General features: G+C 45.3%; 1 protein-coding gene across 3 annotated transcripts in view; it reads left to right on the top strand.

Moving 5' to 3' along the window:
- Positions 1 to 17,617, top strand: part of IL1RL2 (interleukin 1 receptor like 2) — a 41,146-nt gene that overhangs the window by 8,406 nt on the left and 15,123 nt on the right. For 2 of the 3 annotated variants that reach the window (XM_045587291.1, XM_036454004.2), the window contains exons 5-7: positions 5,056 to 5,130; positions 8,873 to 9,002; positions 9,598 to 9,737. In XM_045587291.1, coding sequence (XP_045443247.1) covers positions 5,056 to 5,130; positions 8,873 to 9,002; positions 9,598 to 9,737 — 345 coding nt within the window. The remainder of the gene's footprint in view (positions 1 to 5,055; positions 5,131 to 8,872; positions 9,003 to 9,597; positions 9,738 to 17,617) is intronic. The other variant, XM_045587290.1, reaches the window with a different exon arrangement.

A 17,617-nucleotide genomic window follows, 5' to 3' on the forward strand; every position in this document is an offset into this window, starting at 1 on the left:
ATACTCAAAACCCTTTGTCCACCGTAATGGAAACACACACACACATCCTGTATTAGATGGCTCCTGGGATGCCTGGCCAGAAAGGGGATGTAGTGCGTGGTGGACATTGTGAAAAGTACTCTGTTTCCCTGAGCCCTCACTGTGTGACTCTTTTGGTGGCCATGCCAGCCATGGTCTCTGGAATTGGTTCCAGATGCCTCATGCCCACGGGGTCTTAGTTCCCAGCTCAGAGTTCTGGATTTCTTAAACACATGCCCAGAACATTTTAAAGCCGAATCTTAGCAGGAGAAGAAATCCTAACCAGCAATGTCGCTCGAGCCATTAAGTTTGCAGAGGCTCAGGAGGAGAAGGGCCTCCTGCCCTTACACAGCGGCCAGTGGTGGCCACAGGCCTGAACCCGGCCGTAGGGCCGGGCAGCGGGTCCCTCTAACACTCAGCAGGGGTTTCTGCTCACTGCCTGGGCTTTTTCCCAGGAAAGAGTTGTTTTCTACATTTACTCCGCTAAATGGGAAAAACTGAAGGCTAATACATCTTTATTTTAATATTAAATTTATTGGGTAACATTGGTTAATAACATTATGCAAACTGGAGGCGAACAATCCCATATAGCACATGTCTGTGTATGTCTTTGCCTTGTCTCTTCATGCTTGTCCCTAATTTCTGTCAGCCTTCATGTCCTGGGGACACTGGGTTTCTTGATGGTGTGGCTGTCTGTGGAGGTGTGTCCAGCTGGAGTGGCTTCCCGCTTCCCACCTGGAGTCCCTTCATTATGAAAATTAATTGCATTCGTTGTTATGATTTTTTGCTTTGGATTTTATGTAAGTGATACAACTCTGGAAGTAGGCACTTTGTGTTGGTCACAGTTGAAGCCCTAACATTGAACCCAGTGCCTGGCCCACGTCAGACTAAGATCTATGTCTGAACTGAATGATTGACTGCTCCTATACTTTAGTTTTATCTGTAGCAGAGAGAACTCTTTGAAAGGCAAAATTTCAAAGGTGTCTGAAGAATAAGTCAGAGGTCACTGAGTCCAAGAGTCTAATTTTATGTAATTGAAGTAAACATTTATTTTTGATCTATTGTATACCTCAAACTGTTAAAATCTGATAAACAAAAAATTTTAAAAACTACACTTTGTTTTTTCTGTTGAGAAGCTCTCAGCCGAGTAGTATCTGAGCTAGAGAGCATTTCACATTCTACAGTGAGGACAGAGTTAAAGGCAGTGTCTGAGGGAGCAGGAAGAGACTCAGAGGTCGCCCCATGGGGGCAAGTAAATGGCGGGGAAGGCTTCAGAAAGGAAACGCTATCTGAGCTGAACTGTGAAGGATGAGTAGGGTTTGTGAAAATAAAGAAGAGTGAGGAGGAGCAGAGAGAGTATAAGGCAAAGCATACAGTGTCTGCCATTATAGATGAGGTTGGATGTAAAACTAATCTTGTTAGAGCAAATGTACATACAGGTAAGGAGGCCATAAAGTCCAATGGACAAGGTCAAGGGGATCGTTACAAGCAGGATGTATCATGTTGCCTCTGAAGAGCCCTGAGTCAGGTACAAGTACAGAGCGATAAGGCTGTGTTTGTGATGGTGAACGTTTGAGATGGTTTGGCAGGAGGTGAAGAGGGTCTGGAGGCCTGGACCATTTAGAATGCTTCTCCCAGGCCCAGAAGAGTGTTGATCATCTAGATTGGATGGAAGTGGGAGGGCTTCTTCTCAGGCAGTCATTCAGTGAGTCTTCACTCAGTGCCTAACAAGGCCAGGTCCTGTGCTAAGTAGCGAGAACTTGATGGTGAGAAAAACAGCCAGGACCACTGCTCTGATAGGGCTTTGAAGCCTGAGCAGGTGGGAGGGAGACATTTACCAGACAGTGTCCTGATGATGATAACCAAGGCAATGAATGCAACGAAGGAAAGGAAAATAGATCAAACAGACAAGGACCTTCTGAAAAGTCAAGGAAAGCTTGGGTGAGCTTTTTTGAGACTGAGGGTGCAGCCAAGTGAAGGCCCAAACAGACAATGAAGGGTGGAGAGCAGACAGGTTGGCTGGAGGTATGACGAGTGAGGGAAATCATGGTGGGTTATAAAGTTGGATAAATAGTCAGGAGCCAAGATTCGATGGGAATAGGCACTCTAAAGCGGGGAGCATGGATTTATCCTAAGAGCAATGGCAGAGAGGTTGAGAGCAGGCTAGCTGATGGGACTCACATTGCTGAAAGCTCACTGGGGCTACTGGGCATGGGTGATCCTACAGAAACAGGAGCGGCGGTTAGTAGGCAGGTGAAGAAATGCAAGTGAGAGGTCAAGTAGGTACAGGCAGCATGATGGCCCTGAAGATGGAGGGATGTGATGAGATGGATTAGAGGCATTTTAGGAGGTAAAATCCACAGGTCTTAGTGTTGGATTGGAGGCGAAGTGAGGGATGTGGCAAGATCAAGGAAGCTAGGCTTTTGGTCATGGATAAAGTGAGTACATGGGTAAAGTGAGTATATGGATAACGTGTGGATAACATGAATACACGGATCAAGTGAGTACTTGGTGCTTCTGAGATGCTCAGTGGAGACATTGAGTAGGCTGTGGCCTATGTTGATCTGGCTCTTAGAGAAAGAACAGGAGACAGTACAGCTCACAAGGTCACTGGCCTTGAGAGGGTAATTGAAGACCTGGATGATGAGTGTGCCCAGGGAGAGAGCAGAGAGCAGAAATAGAGGGTCTAGGAATAAGTAGTCACTGACTGAGAAGTGTTAGGAGGTAAAATTAGTTTGACTGGGTGACTGGTCACTTGAAGAAGGTAAAGGAAAAGTTCTTGCCTAGAATGACTTCCAGATTTTAGATGTGTGTGGTCATGTGGAAGGCAGCACATTATCTAGCTGGTGATGACTTTTGTTTGGGATGCACTGAATTTGAATAGTTTTAGAAGGTGCAAATATTATTGCCATCTTAAAGGATGCATGTTTTGCATTTTTCTAGTTTTTAAATAACTTTTTTTATAAATTTCCACATCCCACCAAATGGATAGGAAGAATAGAGAGTTAAATTTTGGTGGACAAATGTGGAAGGGAAGTAGTACAGAAAGACAAGAGTGTGAGGGGGTCCATGTCATATAAGCTAAGCAATTATAAAGTGGGGTGCAGGAATGAAAGAGCTAAAGAAAAACAGGAGGGAAAGACAGAAAGGACATGAAAAGCAGGGTTAGGGGATGGAGGAATTGGACTAAAGACCAAACATTAGGGTCATTCTTTCTCTCTATCTAGGACCTAGGCCAGAGCTTTAATATTAGCCAATGTTTTAGGGTAATTTAGAGTACCAGATATTTTTATTACATAACTAGGAGATCAGTGCACAAATTTGTGCAACTTGAAAGGTACTGTGGGCCGTGAGGTTGCAGTGGGCACAAGGACAGGTGTCGGCCCATCCTCTGTGCCCTGCCTGTTCCCTCCCACCATGGCCCCCGGTCCCATCTGCTGGCAGCCCCACCCCTGCCACTGCCGCTGTTCCCATGCACTGATGGCACAGGCCCTGCTCACATCTGCTAACAGAGTGGAGAGATTGGGGCCAGCACCAGCAGGGGCTGCGAGTGGGGCCAGTGCCATCAGCAGGTGTGAGTGGCGGTACTGCCCCAATTGTCTCTTAGGAGTAGGGGGAGATGGAAAAGCCCTCAGGGACAATTGAGGCCAGCAGCCGGCACTCACATGTGCTGACAGTGCCAAGTGATCAGGACCAGTGTCAGGCACCGGCAGTGGGTGCGAGTGGGACCAGCACCTGCAGCAGATGGCAGTGCTGGGCAGGACCGGGGCACATGGGTGTAAAGAATTTTCAGAAACCACCAGAAGCTTTCCCAGATGATAGAGACCAGTGCCCTGCTTGGTCTGTGCTCCTGCTCACCTGCTCCACCCTTCCGCCACTGCCAAAACCCATCATGTTCCATGCATGCCCCTTGGTGGTTAATGCATGTCACAGTGACCAGTTGTTCAGCTGTTTGGTTGTTCCACTGTCCAGCCCATTTCACATTAGGGTTTTATATATATAGATCTCTTCAGTTTATATTTACACCAAATAAGTAAATACTAGAGGTCCGGTGCATGATTTTGTGAATGGGTGGGGTCTGGCCAGCCTGCCCTGATTTGGGGAAGGGAATGTGGGAGGTTGGCCAGCTGGCCCCACCCCCAGATCAAACTCCCAGTTGAGAGGGAAATTTGCATTGTAGCCTTTTATTACATAGGATACTAAAGGCCCTGTGCATGAAAATTTATGCACTGGAGTGGGGGTCCCCTCTCACAGTCTAGGAGCCCTTAGGGGCAGGAGGAGGCCTGGAAATCAGGGGAATGTGACATCCCCCCATCACACCTCTGCTGTTGCCACTACTAGCAGCACAAGCCTTGGCTGGCCTTGGTTACCTGAGCTTCGGGCAGCCCTGGCAGCTGGGAAGCCACCATTTGGGGCTTGCCTGTACCTCAGGTCGGCCCTGGGAGGCTGGGGGATTGAGGGGACTAGGGGACTCTGGAGGCAGGCACTCAGCATGGCCAGACTACCTGGCTGTGCTACGTGCCTGCTGCCCTAGCAGGACTGGGGAGACTGTGCATTGCCGTCTTGTGGCTGTGGGTGCTGCCGTCTTTGAGGGCATGGCAGTCAGTTACCATATTCCTTCTTTATTGGCTGTAGGCACTGTCATCTTTGTGAGGATGTGAGGGTCAATTAGCATATTTCATCTTTATTAGACAAGATAATGCAAAGCAAACTCTCTTGGTAGGCCAGTTTTTAGTTTTTTTTTCCTTAGCAATTCAATTACTTTTGGTTTAAAAATATGCATTTATAGAGTAACACTTTGTCACACCATGAGTTCTGATTTTTCTTGACAAATATTTTTTGAGGGTCTGCAAGTTTTTTAATGCTATTATATACATAGGGCCTTTAGTATCCTATATAATAAAAGGCTAATATGCATTTAATGCTATTATCACTTTAGTATCCTATGTAATAAAAGGCTAATATGCAATTTATAATTAAAGTAATTGGGAATGTATTGTATGTGATCCTAATGCAATTTCATGTATGATTTCTTAGCAGAAATTGTTGGATATGCAGGAAGATTCCCTAAAATAACGCATCCAATAAACAATACAATTGAAGCACAACTTGGTGAGTAAAGTTATGAAAGCCATTGAAATCACTAAGGGCAGAAATCCACAGCCTAGTGAATTTCTTGAATTTCAAGGATGAAGAAAATTCCATACACATCCCATTTTCCAGCGTGGAGGTACCTGAGCTACTTGGGAGAGGCATGGAACAACAAACCCGGGGAGCTGAGTCCTGGGCTGTGGTGGGACAAAGTCCTGGCAGTGAGCACGGCTGTCTTGGGAGTGAATTTCAACCCACTGACCTCAGGCATCTGACAGCCTGCACTACCTGCTGTGTAGTCAGAGGCACTGACCTCTTCCCCTAGGCTGTCAAATTAAAAACTAACAACAGCCAACACAACAACAGCCATCCAGGGTGAACAAATCAAAATTACACCTATTATTTTGTCGGATTGGCAAAAAATATATTTTTTGGTGTGTTACAAATTTTAGTAATTAGTTTATGATTGGAAATCACTGGTCTGAATCATTATTGTAAATCTGCTTATGCAAAGGCAATGAAAATGTAAATATAGTTCCTGAAAGAGGTGATAAAATTACTAATACAACGTTGGTCAAGAATTCTGAATGATATAATCTCGGACTGGAAATTATTTTATAGGACTAGAGAGAGTTATCTTGTTATCCTTATTTTACTTAGGAAGGAGCCAGTAAACATTGCCTCAGTTTATGATCTAAGTGAAGAAAAAGGAGCTCAAATAATTTTTGAAAATGTAAAGGTAATTACTAATAAAATACTAGTTGAGTACTTTCTGAAGAAAAAAGTAAATTAAATAAATTATTATTAAAAGATAAATGCTGAGGTTGAATCAAGTATTAAAATCTGGTTACCTGCCATTTTTAAAAGGCATAGTTCTAAAATACATGATCTAGAAGATTAAATATATATTCATATGCCTTGTATTACTTAACACAAAGAAATCAGGATGGCAATATGAATCTTTTAATCTGATAAATGCCTTTCAATGCAAAAAATTAAATGACAAATTAAATCATTTGATACTAATAAAATTATAATTACCCCCTTCCTCTACCCCAAAAAAGCTATGTTCCAAATAACAGTGCATCAGAATATTTGAAGATAAAACTCTTGGATATACAAAAGCAATATGATAAGACAATACAATTATTTCAATTATAGCGGGAGATTTTAATATACTCAGGATGTGACTAATTTGTTAGTCAAATCAGGATCTGAAAAATTATAGTAACATGATAAGAATAGTGTATTAAATAAATCACACTAATACAAATTATGAAAAACTCAGAGTCCCAGAAGAGGAAATCAACAACTCTTATCTTTTATTTATTTGCTTTGCTGGTTAGATTTGACTCACAGTCATAGTTGCAGATTACTTTAGAAAATAATGGCAGTGAAAACATGTCAAGCTTCATGGAATGCAACCAACACTGAATCTAAACAAGATATAAATATCATCTTTATTAATAGTAAGTGCAAAAATAATAAAAAATGCATTAACTAATCACTTAACTTTATAAAAAGAGGCAACAAAATAACCCATGGCAGAAAATAACAAAGGTAAAAGTAAAAAGATAATGACTTTATTAAATGATTAGAGGCCTGGTGCATGAAATTTGTTAATGGAGGAGGGGGTGTTCCTCAGGCCAGCCTGCATCCTCTCCAATCTGGGACCCCTTGAGGAATGTCCAACAGCCCATTTAGGCCCTATCCCAGTGGGATAGGGCCTAAATTGGCGATTGGACATCCCTCTCACAATCCAGGACTGCTGGCTCCCAACCACTCACCTGCCTTTGCCTGATTGCCCCTAACCACTCCCTTGCCAGCCTGATCAATTCCAAACTGCTCCCCAGCTGGCACAATTGCCCTTAATTGCCCTCCCCTGCTGGCCTGGTCACCCCTAACATTCCCCCCCTGACAGTCTGACTGTCCTCTCCTACAGGCCTATTTGCCCCCACTGCCCTCCTCCCCTGAAGGCCTGGATCCTCCCCAACTGTCCTCCCCTGAAGGCCTGGGTTCGCCCCAACTGCCCTCTCTTGCTGGCCTGGTCTCTTCCAACTGCCCTCCCCTGCAGGCCATCTTGTGGTGGCCATCTTGTATCTTGGAGTGATGGTGAATTTGCATATCACTCTTTTATTAGATAGGATAAGTTTCAGGGTTGGTTCTGGGATAGAAGGGTTTGTGGTGGGGTGGGGTGGGGTGGGGGAGATAAAAAGAGAAGATAGAGAATCTCCAGTAAATGTAACCCACCAAAGGTAGAGAAACTCAAATATAAAAGAAATGAGAAAGCTTATCAAGCAACAGTGGAAAGGAGATAAAATCTTTTAAAAGGCTTTGGACCTACATATGTATTTTAATAAAGGTCTTGTAAACTTTCAAGGAAATAGTAAAGCTCATAACAGAGGATATTTGTCTACATATCGCCATGTAACTTCACCAGTGGATTTTGCAAACACCCAGAAAATATGAGTATCTGTTATTGACTCTTCTAATTAACTTCTTGTCTTTGGAAATTCTAGCCATTGTGTTTAGACACTAAAGAGAAAAGATATGTAAACTGCTGTGAAAGAGGAAGGGGTAAACATATAATTATTTTAAATGACCTATGGTTATCTACTTGGAAATTATAAAAAAATTTCTCTTAAAAAACTATGATCACTCACAATTATTCCGTAAGGAATTCCAATATAATATAAACTTTCAAATCTAATAGAACTTTTTTTATACCTGAAATAATTGTATATTATGTAATTAGAGAAATGGCATTCAAAATTGCAATAAAAATAGCAAATTATTAAGAAATAAAAAGAACAGGAAATTTGGAAAACCTGCCTACATAAAAAGAATTGCAACATTTTAGGCAAGGACGTTAAAAAAGACAAGTCCCAGTGATTCCATTGCATGTTTCCAAATGGGACACTCAGTATCAGAAGTAGTTATTTCTCCCAGATTAATGTATGCTTTTAATATCTCACCAACTAAATGCCACTGAATTTCCTGAAACTTGACAAAGCTTTTCTAAAAGTCATGTAAAAAAATGCTGGCAAGAGTCAGCAAAGAAATAATCAAAGAGAAGAAATATATTAAAGTATGTTATAAAGTTACCAGAGGCCCGATGCACAAAGATTCATGCAAGAATAGGCCTTCCTTCCTCTGGCTGCTGGCACCGGCTTCCCTCTGGCACCCTGGACCAGGCCTTCACTCTGGCCACCGCCTTCCACCTTCGCTCCGGCCCTGCCGCCATCCTTTGGCTCCTTCCACCCTTCACTCCCCCATAGCAAGTGTCCTGGGCCAGCCGCCACCATCTTTGTCATGTCAATTTGCATATTCCCTCCTTATTTGCTGTGGGTGTTGCCATCTTTGTTGCAGAGTGGTGGTCAATTTGCATATTCCATCTTTATTAGATAACACAATATATATATGTATATATATATATATATATATATATATATATCACAAAAGTTACATTAAAAACTAAAGACATTTTTTAAAAATCTAATGCCAGAATGATGTACTTTCAAAAATAAAATCAGTGGAAGAAATCACAGAAGATCAAAAATTAGACGAGCATAAAAATGTAGATGGCGCTAGGATGAAAAGCAAAGATGCAGGGTCCCTGCCCCTTATGCCCTCTGTCCGGTAAAGGATCAGCTCTGACCCAGGAGGAGTCTTGGGGATGAGAAGGCGGTCAGCTCTAGCCAGGGTGTGCTTGTTAAGCCTACACTGCAGGTCGGTTCACGGTGTGTTGTGAATGAGGTTTCAGGCTCCTCCCTCACCGTGAACTGCACCATCACGGACTCCAGGGACAACACCAACCTGCGCTGCTGGCGGGTCAACAGCACCTTGGTGGACGACTACTACCCAGAGCCCAAGCGGGTCCGAGAAGGAAACGAGTAGGTGTTCTGTCGTCCTGGCCTCTGCCAGCCAGCGGCACTTCCTCCAGTTCAGTGATGGGTTAGCGCTGCTCCCGAGAAGGTTCCTGCCTCTGGTCGCTCCCTTTGTCTTTGTCTCAAGAAGATCTCAGTGATCCTCACTCTCCAGTCCTCGTTCCAGAGGAGGTGACGAGGCGTGGCCTGCGGGGAGGAGATCAGTGTCTGTCAGCTGCCACTGAGCACCAGACATCCCCAGGCACGTGATGGACCAGAGGCCTTCAGCCTTAAGCAGCAAAACCCATGGCGATACAGGGACCCTTGGGGAGCAGTGCATGGTCATTAGCTGATTGGGGGCAGGGAACGTGTCAATAAGTTCGGGAAGTGGAGAGGGAGAGGGGATGTCCTTTGGGGCAGAGGATGGAGTCCACAGTGTCCCCAGGAGAATGCAAGTTTAGAACTACACCATGCACACTCCTCCCTGAGCTGCTCGGGGAAGTGCTCATAGCACACGGTGCTGGAGTGTCTCTAGGAAAGAGCCTGGTTCTCCAGACGAGGGATCCTGAAACTCGTTGGGGAAGATATGACTCAGGCACTGATGCTGACTCCTCTTCCACAGAACCTGCGTTGTGTTTAAGGAATACGCTGTTTACACAGTTAGCATAACCTTTTTAGAAGTGAAAATGGAAGATTACGGCTTTCCCTTCACATGCCATGCTGGCTTCATGTCTGCGGCACACTTCCTGCTAAGGCCCCCAGGTAAGGTTCCCGTGGGCGAGGTACTGCTCAGAGGGCTTAAATGGTGCATGGACACACTCGGAAGACAAGTGGTGTGAAATGCAAGCGTGAGGCAGCAGGGTGGTGGGGCACAGACACACCCAGCATGAGGTCCGAGGTGAGTCTGAGAAGGCTCTCCAGGCTCTTTGACTCCAGTGAGGGGGTGCCATATAAATATACGTGGAATGCGTGTGGAGTGCCATATAAACATATGTGCAATGTGTGGGGAGTGTGTGTGGAGTGCCATATAAACATACGTGCAATGTGTGTGGGTGCCATATAAACATACCTGGAATGTGTGGGGGTGCCATATAAACATACGTTGAATGTGTGGGGAATGCCATCTGAACACGTGGAATGTGTGGGGAGTGCCATATTATCAGATGTGGAATGCATGGGGAGTGACATGTTAACAGATGTGGAGGTGTTCTCTGCCAAAGTTCTGGAAAACAGGTGTTCCTGTACCATACCTGATTGCTCAATGTTTATAACATGTGTTTGTGATTTTCAGCCTTTAGGTAGTTTGTTATAAACAATTTCATAGGAAAGTAAAATCTTTGTGTATGTTTTTATCAGGTAAGTTTGTTACATTATCTGTAGAGGCTGAAGCAGAGGCGTTCAGATGTATGCACACACAGAGCTCACTGCTGCCCACTGGAGGGGACGCACCGGGAGACCCTGACGCTGTGCTCACACCCTGGGCAGCTTACACCGCCAGCGGGCGAGGGCAGGGGCCTGAGGACCCTGTAGAATGCTGATGTGCCCCTTAGCAAGACCGTTCTCTTGATTCTATTGACACCAGCTGGTTTCCTTGGCACGCCGCATGAAGAGGGGGCTGGCCTTAACAGTGTTCCTGGATGACTGGTTTAACCGTGCTTGCGTGTGTCTAGCTGCAGAGGTGTGTCTGGAATGTAACACCAACATGAGCTCAGTGGTGCTGTGTGGAGCTTGAACCTGGCCCCTGGCCTCCTGCATGTCCATCACCCCTTCCAATGACGATGAGCAGGTGTGCACCCACACAGCTGGCAGTCCTGACGCACGTGTGTGGCCCTGAGGCCATAGTCACTCTGCCCCAAGTGCTTCAGCAGTGAGTGAGCGCCTGGCACCGCTCTCCTCACCTGGGCCCTGGGAACTCTCTGGGTTGCAGCAGGTGGAAGAAGCCTTGGGCTCATCAGCCGTTATTGTTCATTTTTACTCTTCTTAACACCTTTCTCTTGTCATAGAAAGTAAATTTTTAAAGTATTTTTGTTGGTTTCAGAGAGGTAGGGAGAGGGGGATAGGAACATCAATGACGAGAGAGAATCATTGATCGGCTGCCTCCTGCACGCCCACACTGGGGATCCAGCTGCAACTGAGGCATGTGCCCTGACCAGGAATCAAGCCATGACTTCCTGGTTAATAGGTTGACATTCAACCACTGAGTCCTACAGATCAGGCAGACAAGTAAAAAGTAATTTTCGATGGTTTCTCCCAATAATCTTGTGCATCTGTCTCTCTCGGTGGCACAGCTGAGCGATTCTTGAGGCTCTGTCACCAGTGTGGTCCTTTCTGCACCTTCCTCCCTGGTGACCTCTCAGGGCTTCAGTGTGGGCTCTGTGCAGGTGCAGCCACAGGGCCAGCCGCCGCCTCCCTCTGCTCCCAGGTGGCGGCCGGCATTGCCAGCTGCTTGCTGGGCTGATTCTGAACTTTGGGAGAGAATGATGTGGTATGTTTTCCAGTGTAGCTGCTTGGACCTAGGGGGCTCATTGCTGCATCATGGTGTAGCATGTAGCTGTAGTTCATTTTATTGCCGAATCCTATTTAATTGAATAACGAAATCACAATTTATCTATCCTACTATAAATACGTCATCATTGGAGCGGTTCCCACTTTGGAGCTATTCATAAACAATGCTGCTGGGACATTTCAGGCTGAGTTGGTAGTCTAGTCGGAGAGGCAGTCCTCCGTGGCATATCCCTGGGAGTGGAGCCACAGAGGACTCAGGGCCACCCCAGAGAGAGGAAGTGAGGAGACTGCATAAGACTCCAGGAACTGGAATTGAAATCAGCACCACACTGTTGTCTGTGTTGATGAGGGCTGTGCGTATATGCTCTTTGGCCACTCTCTTCGCCTTCTTTCATCCAGTTGCCCACACCCTAGCCTCCTTTAAGATCCATGCCTCTGGACCTATTTTGTTCATTAGATTCCATGTATTAGTGAGATCATATAGTGTTTGTCTTTCTCTGACTGGCTTGTTTCACTTAGCATGATACTCTCCAAGCCCCTCCATGCTGTCTCAAATGGTAACAGCTCCTTCTTTTTTACTGCTGCATAGTGTTCCATGGTGTAAATGTACCACAGCCTTTTTATCCACTGTCTGCTGGTGGGCATTTGGTTACCTATACTAATAAAAGGATAATATGGTAATTAGACTGGATAGACCAGACATCTTCCAATGTTCTTTTGGACAAAGCCACGGTGGCAGGGTTGAGGCAGAGATGGTTAAGGGTGATGAGGCAGGCAGGGGAGCAGTTAGGGGCATCAAGTGGGCAGGGAGAGGGGGTAGGGGTGATCAGGCAGGCAGGCAGAAGCAGTTAGGGGTGATCAGGTGGGCAGGCAGAGATGGTTATGGGCCATTAGGCAGGCAGGGAGAAGAGTTAAGGGTTAGGGGAGATGAGGCAGGCAGAGTGGTTAGGGGCGATCATGCAGGCAGGCATAGTGGTTAGGGGCAATCAGGCAGATAGGCAGAGTGGTTAGGGGCGATGAAGCAGGCAGGCAGAGTGGTTAGGGGCAATCAGGCGTGCAGGCAGGCCAGTGGTTAGGAGCCAGCAGTTCCAGATTGAGAGAGCTTCCGACCTGCATGACTTCCATGCACGTGGGCCTCTAGTTGTAAATATTGCTTCTATGTATGTAGGATTGTGTGTATTATTTCTGACTGGTGTTTGGGGACTCCCTAGATATATTCCCAGAAGTGAGATGGAAAGGCAGTTTCATTTTTAATTTTTGTGAGGAAACTGTACTGTTTTCCACAGCAGCTGCACCAAGCTTTATCTTCACTAACATTGCACTAGGATTTCCTTTCTCCACATCCTCCCCAACACTTGTCATTTGTTGATTTGCTGACAGGTGTGGGTGATAATTCATTTTCATTTTAATTAGCAACTTTCTGATGATTAGAGATGTTGAGCATTATTTAATATACGATTGGCCATCTGTATGTGCTCTTTGGAGGAGTATCTATTCAGGTCATTTGCCATATTTCAATTGGGTAATTTGTCTTCCTGTTGTACTTTATTTTTTTTGTTGTAATAGTAAATGGTATTGTTTTCTTATATTTTTATTGATTTCAGAGAGGAAGGGAGAGGAAAAGAGAGATAGAAACATCAATGATGAGAGTGAAGCATTGATCAGCTGCCTCTTGCATGCCCTCTAGAAGAATTGAGCCTGGAACCTAGGCATGTCCTCTTGACTGGAATTGAACCCAGGACTCCTCAGTCCATGGATGGGTGCTCTATTAACTGAACCAAACTGGCTAGGGCATTTTCTATTTCTGATAGTTCATTATAAGTGTATAAAAATGCCACTAATCTGGATGTTAATTTTGTATCCTGCTACTTTGCTGAATTCATATGTTAGACTAGAGGCCCAGTGCATGAAATTCGTGCACAGGGTGTGTGTGGGGGGGTGTCCCTCAGTCCAGCCTGCACCCTCTCCAATCTGAGACCCCTTGATGGATGTCCAACTGCCCGCTTAGGCCCGATCCCACTGGGATTCACAATCTGGGACTGCTGGCTTCCAACTTCTCACCTGCCTGCTTGACCCTAACCTCTTCTGCTTGCCAGCCTGATCGATGTCTAACTGCTCCTCTGCTGGCCTGGTCATCCCTAACTGCCCTCCCCTGCAGGCCTGGTCCCCCCATACTGTCCTTCCTTCCCTACAGGCCTGATCCCCCCTAACTGCCCTGCCCTGCAGGCCTGGTCACCCCTAACTGCCCTCTCCTGCCTGCCTGGTCACCCCTAACTGTTCTCCCCTGCTGGCCTGGTTCCCCCCAACTGCCCTCCTCTATAGGCCTGGTTCCCCCCAACTACCCTCCCCTGTAGGCCTGCCCCCCCCCCCCCATGCCCTCACCTGCAGGCCTGATTGTCCCCAACTCCCCTCCTTGCAGGCCTGGTCCCTCCCAACTACCCTCCCCTGCTGGCCATCTTGTGTCCACATGGGGGCGGCCATCTTGTGTGTTGGAATTATGGTCAATTTACATATTAGATAGGATTTAACAGTTTTTTGGTGGAGACTTCCTGGTTTTCTACGCACAATATCATGTTATTGGTGAATAATGACAGATTTGTTTCCTCCTTTCCAATATAGATACCTTTTATTTCTGTGGCCAAGACTTCCAGTACTATGTTGAATAGGTGCTGAAAGCAAACATCCCTTCCTGTTCCTGATCTTAAGGGAAACACTTTGGGGTTTTGCTCAATGAGTATGATGTTGGCTGTGGGTTTGTCATATGCGGCCTTTATTACACTGAGGTATGTTCCCTCTATTTCCACTTTGCTGAGAGTTTTTATCATAAATGGGTGCTGGATTTTATCAAAATTTTTTGTGTACCTATTGATATGACCATGTGGTTTTTATCTTTCATTTGTTTTTCATGATTTATCATATTTATTGAATTGTGAATATTTTACCAGCCTTGCCTCCCTGGAATAAATCTCAATTTGATTATGGTCTATGATCTTCTCAATTTGTTAATATTGTGTTGAGGATTTTAGCATCTATGTTCATCAGGAATATTGGCCTATGATTTTCTTTCTTTGTAGTATCTTCATCCAATTTTGGAATTAGGGTAATGATGGCTTTGTAAAGAGCTTTAAAGTCTTTCCTCCTCTTGGATGTTTTGGGATAGTTGGTGAAGGGTGGGTGTTGATTCTTGTGCGCTTGATACAGCTCACCTATGAGGCCATCGTCCATGGCTTTTGTTTCCTGGGAGAATTTTTTATTACTGCTTCAATTTCATTAGTTGTTATTGACCTATTCAGGTTTTCTGATTCTTTCTGAATGAGTTTGGAAGATTGTATGTTTCTAGGAATTTGTCCCTTTTGCCCAGATTGTCCAATTTTTTTGGCATATTTTCTTACAATTATTTGTATTTCTGTGGTGTCGATTGCTACTTCCCCTCTTTTATTTATGATTTTATTTATTTGGGTTCTCTCTCTTTGTTTCTTGGTAAGTCCGTCTAAATGTTCATCAACCTTATTTGTCTTTCCAAAGAACCATTTCTTGGTTTCATTTATCTTTTGCTTTTTTTTAATTTTTTGGTCTCTATGTCATTTATTTCCACTCCCTTCTTTATTATTTCCTTTATTCTACTTCTTCTGGTCCTTGTTTGTTCTTTTTCTAGTTAGTTTAGGTGTAGAGCTCAGTTATTTATTTTAGATTTTTATTGTTACTTGAGCTAGGCCTGTAATGCTGTGAACTTCCCTTTCAGGACTCTTCTCATTGTGTCCATATATTTTGGGTTGTTGTGTGTGCATTTTCACTTGTTTTTATTTCTTTCTTGATCTAATTGGTAACCCACTCATTGTTTAATAACATACTATTTAGCCTCCATTTTTTTTGAAATTTCTTGAGGGTTTTTAAAATTGTAGTTGACTTCTAGTTTCATGCCACTGTGAGCCAAGAAGATTCTTAATAAGATTTCAACCTTCTTGAATTTATTAAGATTTATTTTGTGTCAACCATTTGGCCTATCTTTGAGAATGTTCATTATAAATTAAAGGATAATGTATATTCTGTTGCTTTGGGGTGAAATGTTCTGTAAATTTCCATTAAATCCATCTGACCTAGTGTGTGTGTGTGTGTGTGTGTGTGTGTGTGTGTGCACGCACACACATGTGCCTATATGTTTACCAGGGCTATAGCTGCTATAGCATTATATAGTGGCCTTATTTGTCTTGTTTCTGGCCTTTGTTTTGAAGTCTATTTTGTTAGATATAAGTATTGTTACCTCACTTTTTTGTTTCCATTTGCATGGAATATTTCTGTTGTTGTTGTTAATCTTCAGCTGAGGATATATTTTCCATTGACTTTTAGAGAGAGTGCAAGGGAGGGGGGGAGAGAGAGAGAGAGAGAGAGAGAGAGAGAGAGAGAGAGAGAGAGAGAGAGGGAGGGAAAGAGAGAGAGAGAGAAACTTCAACGTGAAAGAGATACATTGATTGGTTGCACACTCCCCAACTGGGATTGAACCTGCAGCCCATGTACATGCCCTTGACTGGGAATCAAACCCATGGCCATTGCTGCATGGGCTGACACTCAAACCACTGGCTTGCACTGACTAGAGCATGCATGGAATTTTTTTTTCTATCCCTTCACTTCCAGTCTGTGTGAGTCCCTTGTTCTGAGGTGGGTCTCTTGTAGACAGCATACATATGGATCACATTATCTTATCCATCCAGCTACCCTATGTTTTTTTTTTTATTAGAGCATTTAATCCATTTACTTTTAAGGTTATTATTTACTAGAGGCCTGCTGGATGAAATTCGTGCACAAGGGTGGGCAGGGGAGGGGAAGGGTGTCCCTCAGTTCGGCCTGTACCCTCTCCAATATGGGACCCCGCAGGGCATAATGGGCAGTCGGACATCCTTCTCACATTCCAAAACTGCTGGCTCCTAACCACTTGCCTGCCTGCCTGCCTTCCTGCCTGCTTGCCCCTATCTGTTTCTGCCTCCCAGCCTGATCGTCCCTAATTGCTCTCCTGCTGGCTTGATTGCCCCTAACCATTTCTGGCTTGGCCCCGCATCAGGGACCCAGGATTCCCTCCACCAGCTGACCACAGGCACCCAGGATCCGGGCCTCCTTCCCTCTGGTCAGCCATAGGCACCCAGGCTGGCTGCAGCCTCAGGGGATGGTGGACAGGTGGCTTCGCCTAGGCTGCAGCCGCAGGTGCTGGTGCCCGGGACCACGGGTGGATGGCTTCTCCATCTACCAGGCCACAGCCACCCACAGGTGTTGGCACCCTGGACCGCTGGGTGGGTGGCTTCTCCATTTCCAGGGCCACAGCCAGCCGCAGGTGCTGGTGCCTGGACTGCAGGTGGGCGGCTTCTCTGCCTTCCCTGGGATGCAGTGTGGGCGACTTCTCTGGCTGGCTGCGGTCTGGGATCATGGGGCAGGTGGCTTCTTTGTCTCCTGGGCCTCAGGCAGTGGGGCCTGGTTTCTCTGTCTCCCCCAGGACGTGGGACAGGCAGACATAAGGCTTCTGCTGCTGGCTGCGGCCTGAGGTCCCTGGGCAGGCGGCTTCTTGGTCACACTGGATGCAGCCAGCCTCAGGCCCTTGTGCTGGACTTCTCTGACTCCCACAGGCTCAGAGCAGCTGCAAGGCAGGCTGCTGCCATCTTCTCAGGCTAATTTGCATATCCACTCTTGATTGTCTGGTGAGCATTGCAGAGGTACTGTCAATTTGCATCTTTCTCTTTTATTAGTGTAGATTGGTATTTATTTATTTATTGCAGTTGTTTTTCTTTATGCCTGTGCTTCTCTCTCTCTCTCTCTCTCTCTCTCTCTCTCTCTCCCTCCCTCCCTCTCTCTCCCTCTCTCTCTCTCTCTCTCTCCTTACAGCATTCCCTTTAGCATTTCTTGCAAGCCTGGTTTGGTGGTAATGAACTTCTTTAACCTTTTGTTGTTGTTGTTGTTGTTGTTGTTGTTGTTATCTGGGAGCACTTTATTTCACTTTCAATTTTAAATGCAACCCCAGAACCTATCACTGGCCTGCGTGGCTCCCAGACAGAAGCTTCCCTTGGAGGCGTGGTCTTTAGGTGCTAGCTCTGCAGTCTCCCTGGCACCTCTGTGCTGTGTGTGAAACCAGGAAAGCAGGGGAAGAAAGTCAT

The sequence above is a fragment of the Pipistrellus kuhlii genome, unplaced genomic scaffold, assembly GCF_014108245.1.
Source record: "Pipistrellus kuhlii isolate mPipKuh1 unplaced genomic scaffold, mPipKuh1.p scaffold_m20_p_27, whole genome shotgun sequence".
In the NCBI taxonomy this organism is placed as follows: domain Eukaryota; kingdom Metazoa; phylum Chordata; class Mammalia; order Chiroptera; family Vespertilionidae; genus Pipistrellus; species Pipistrellus kuhlii.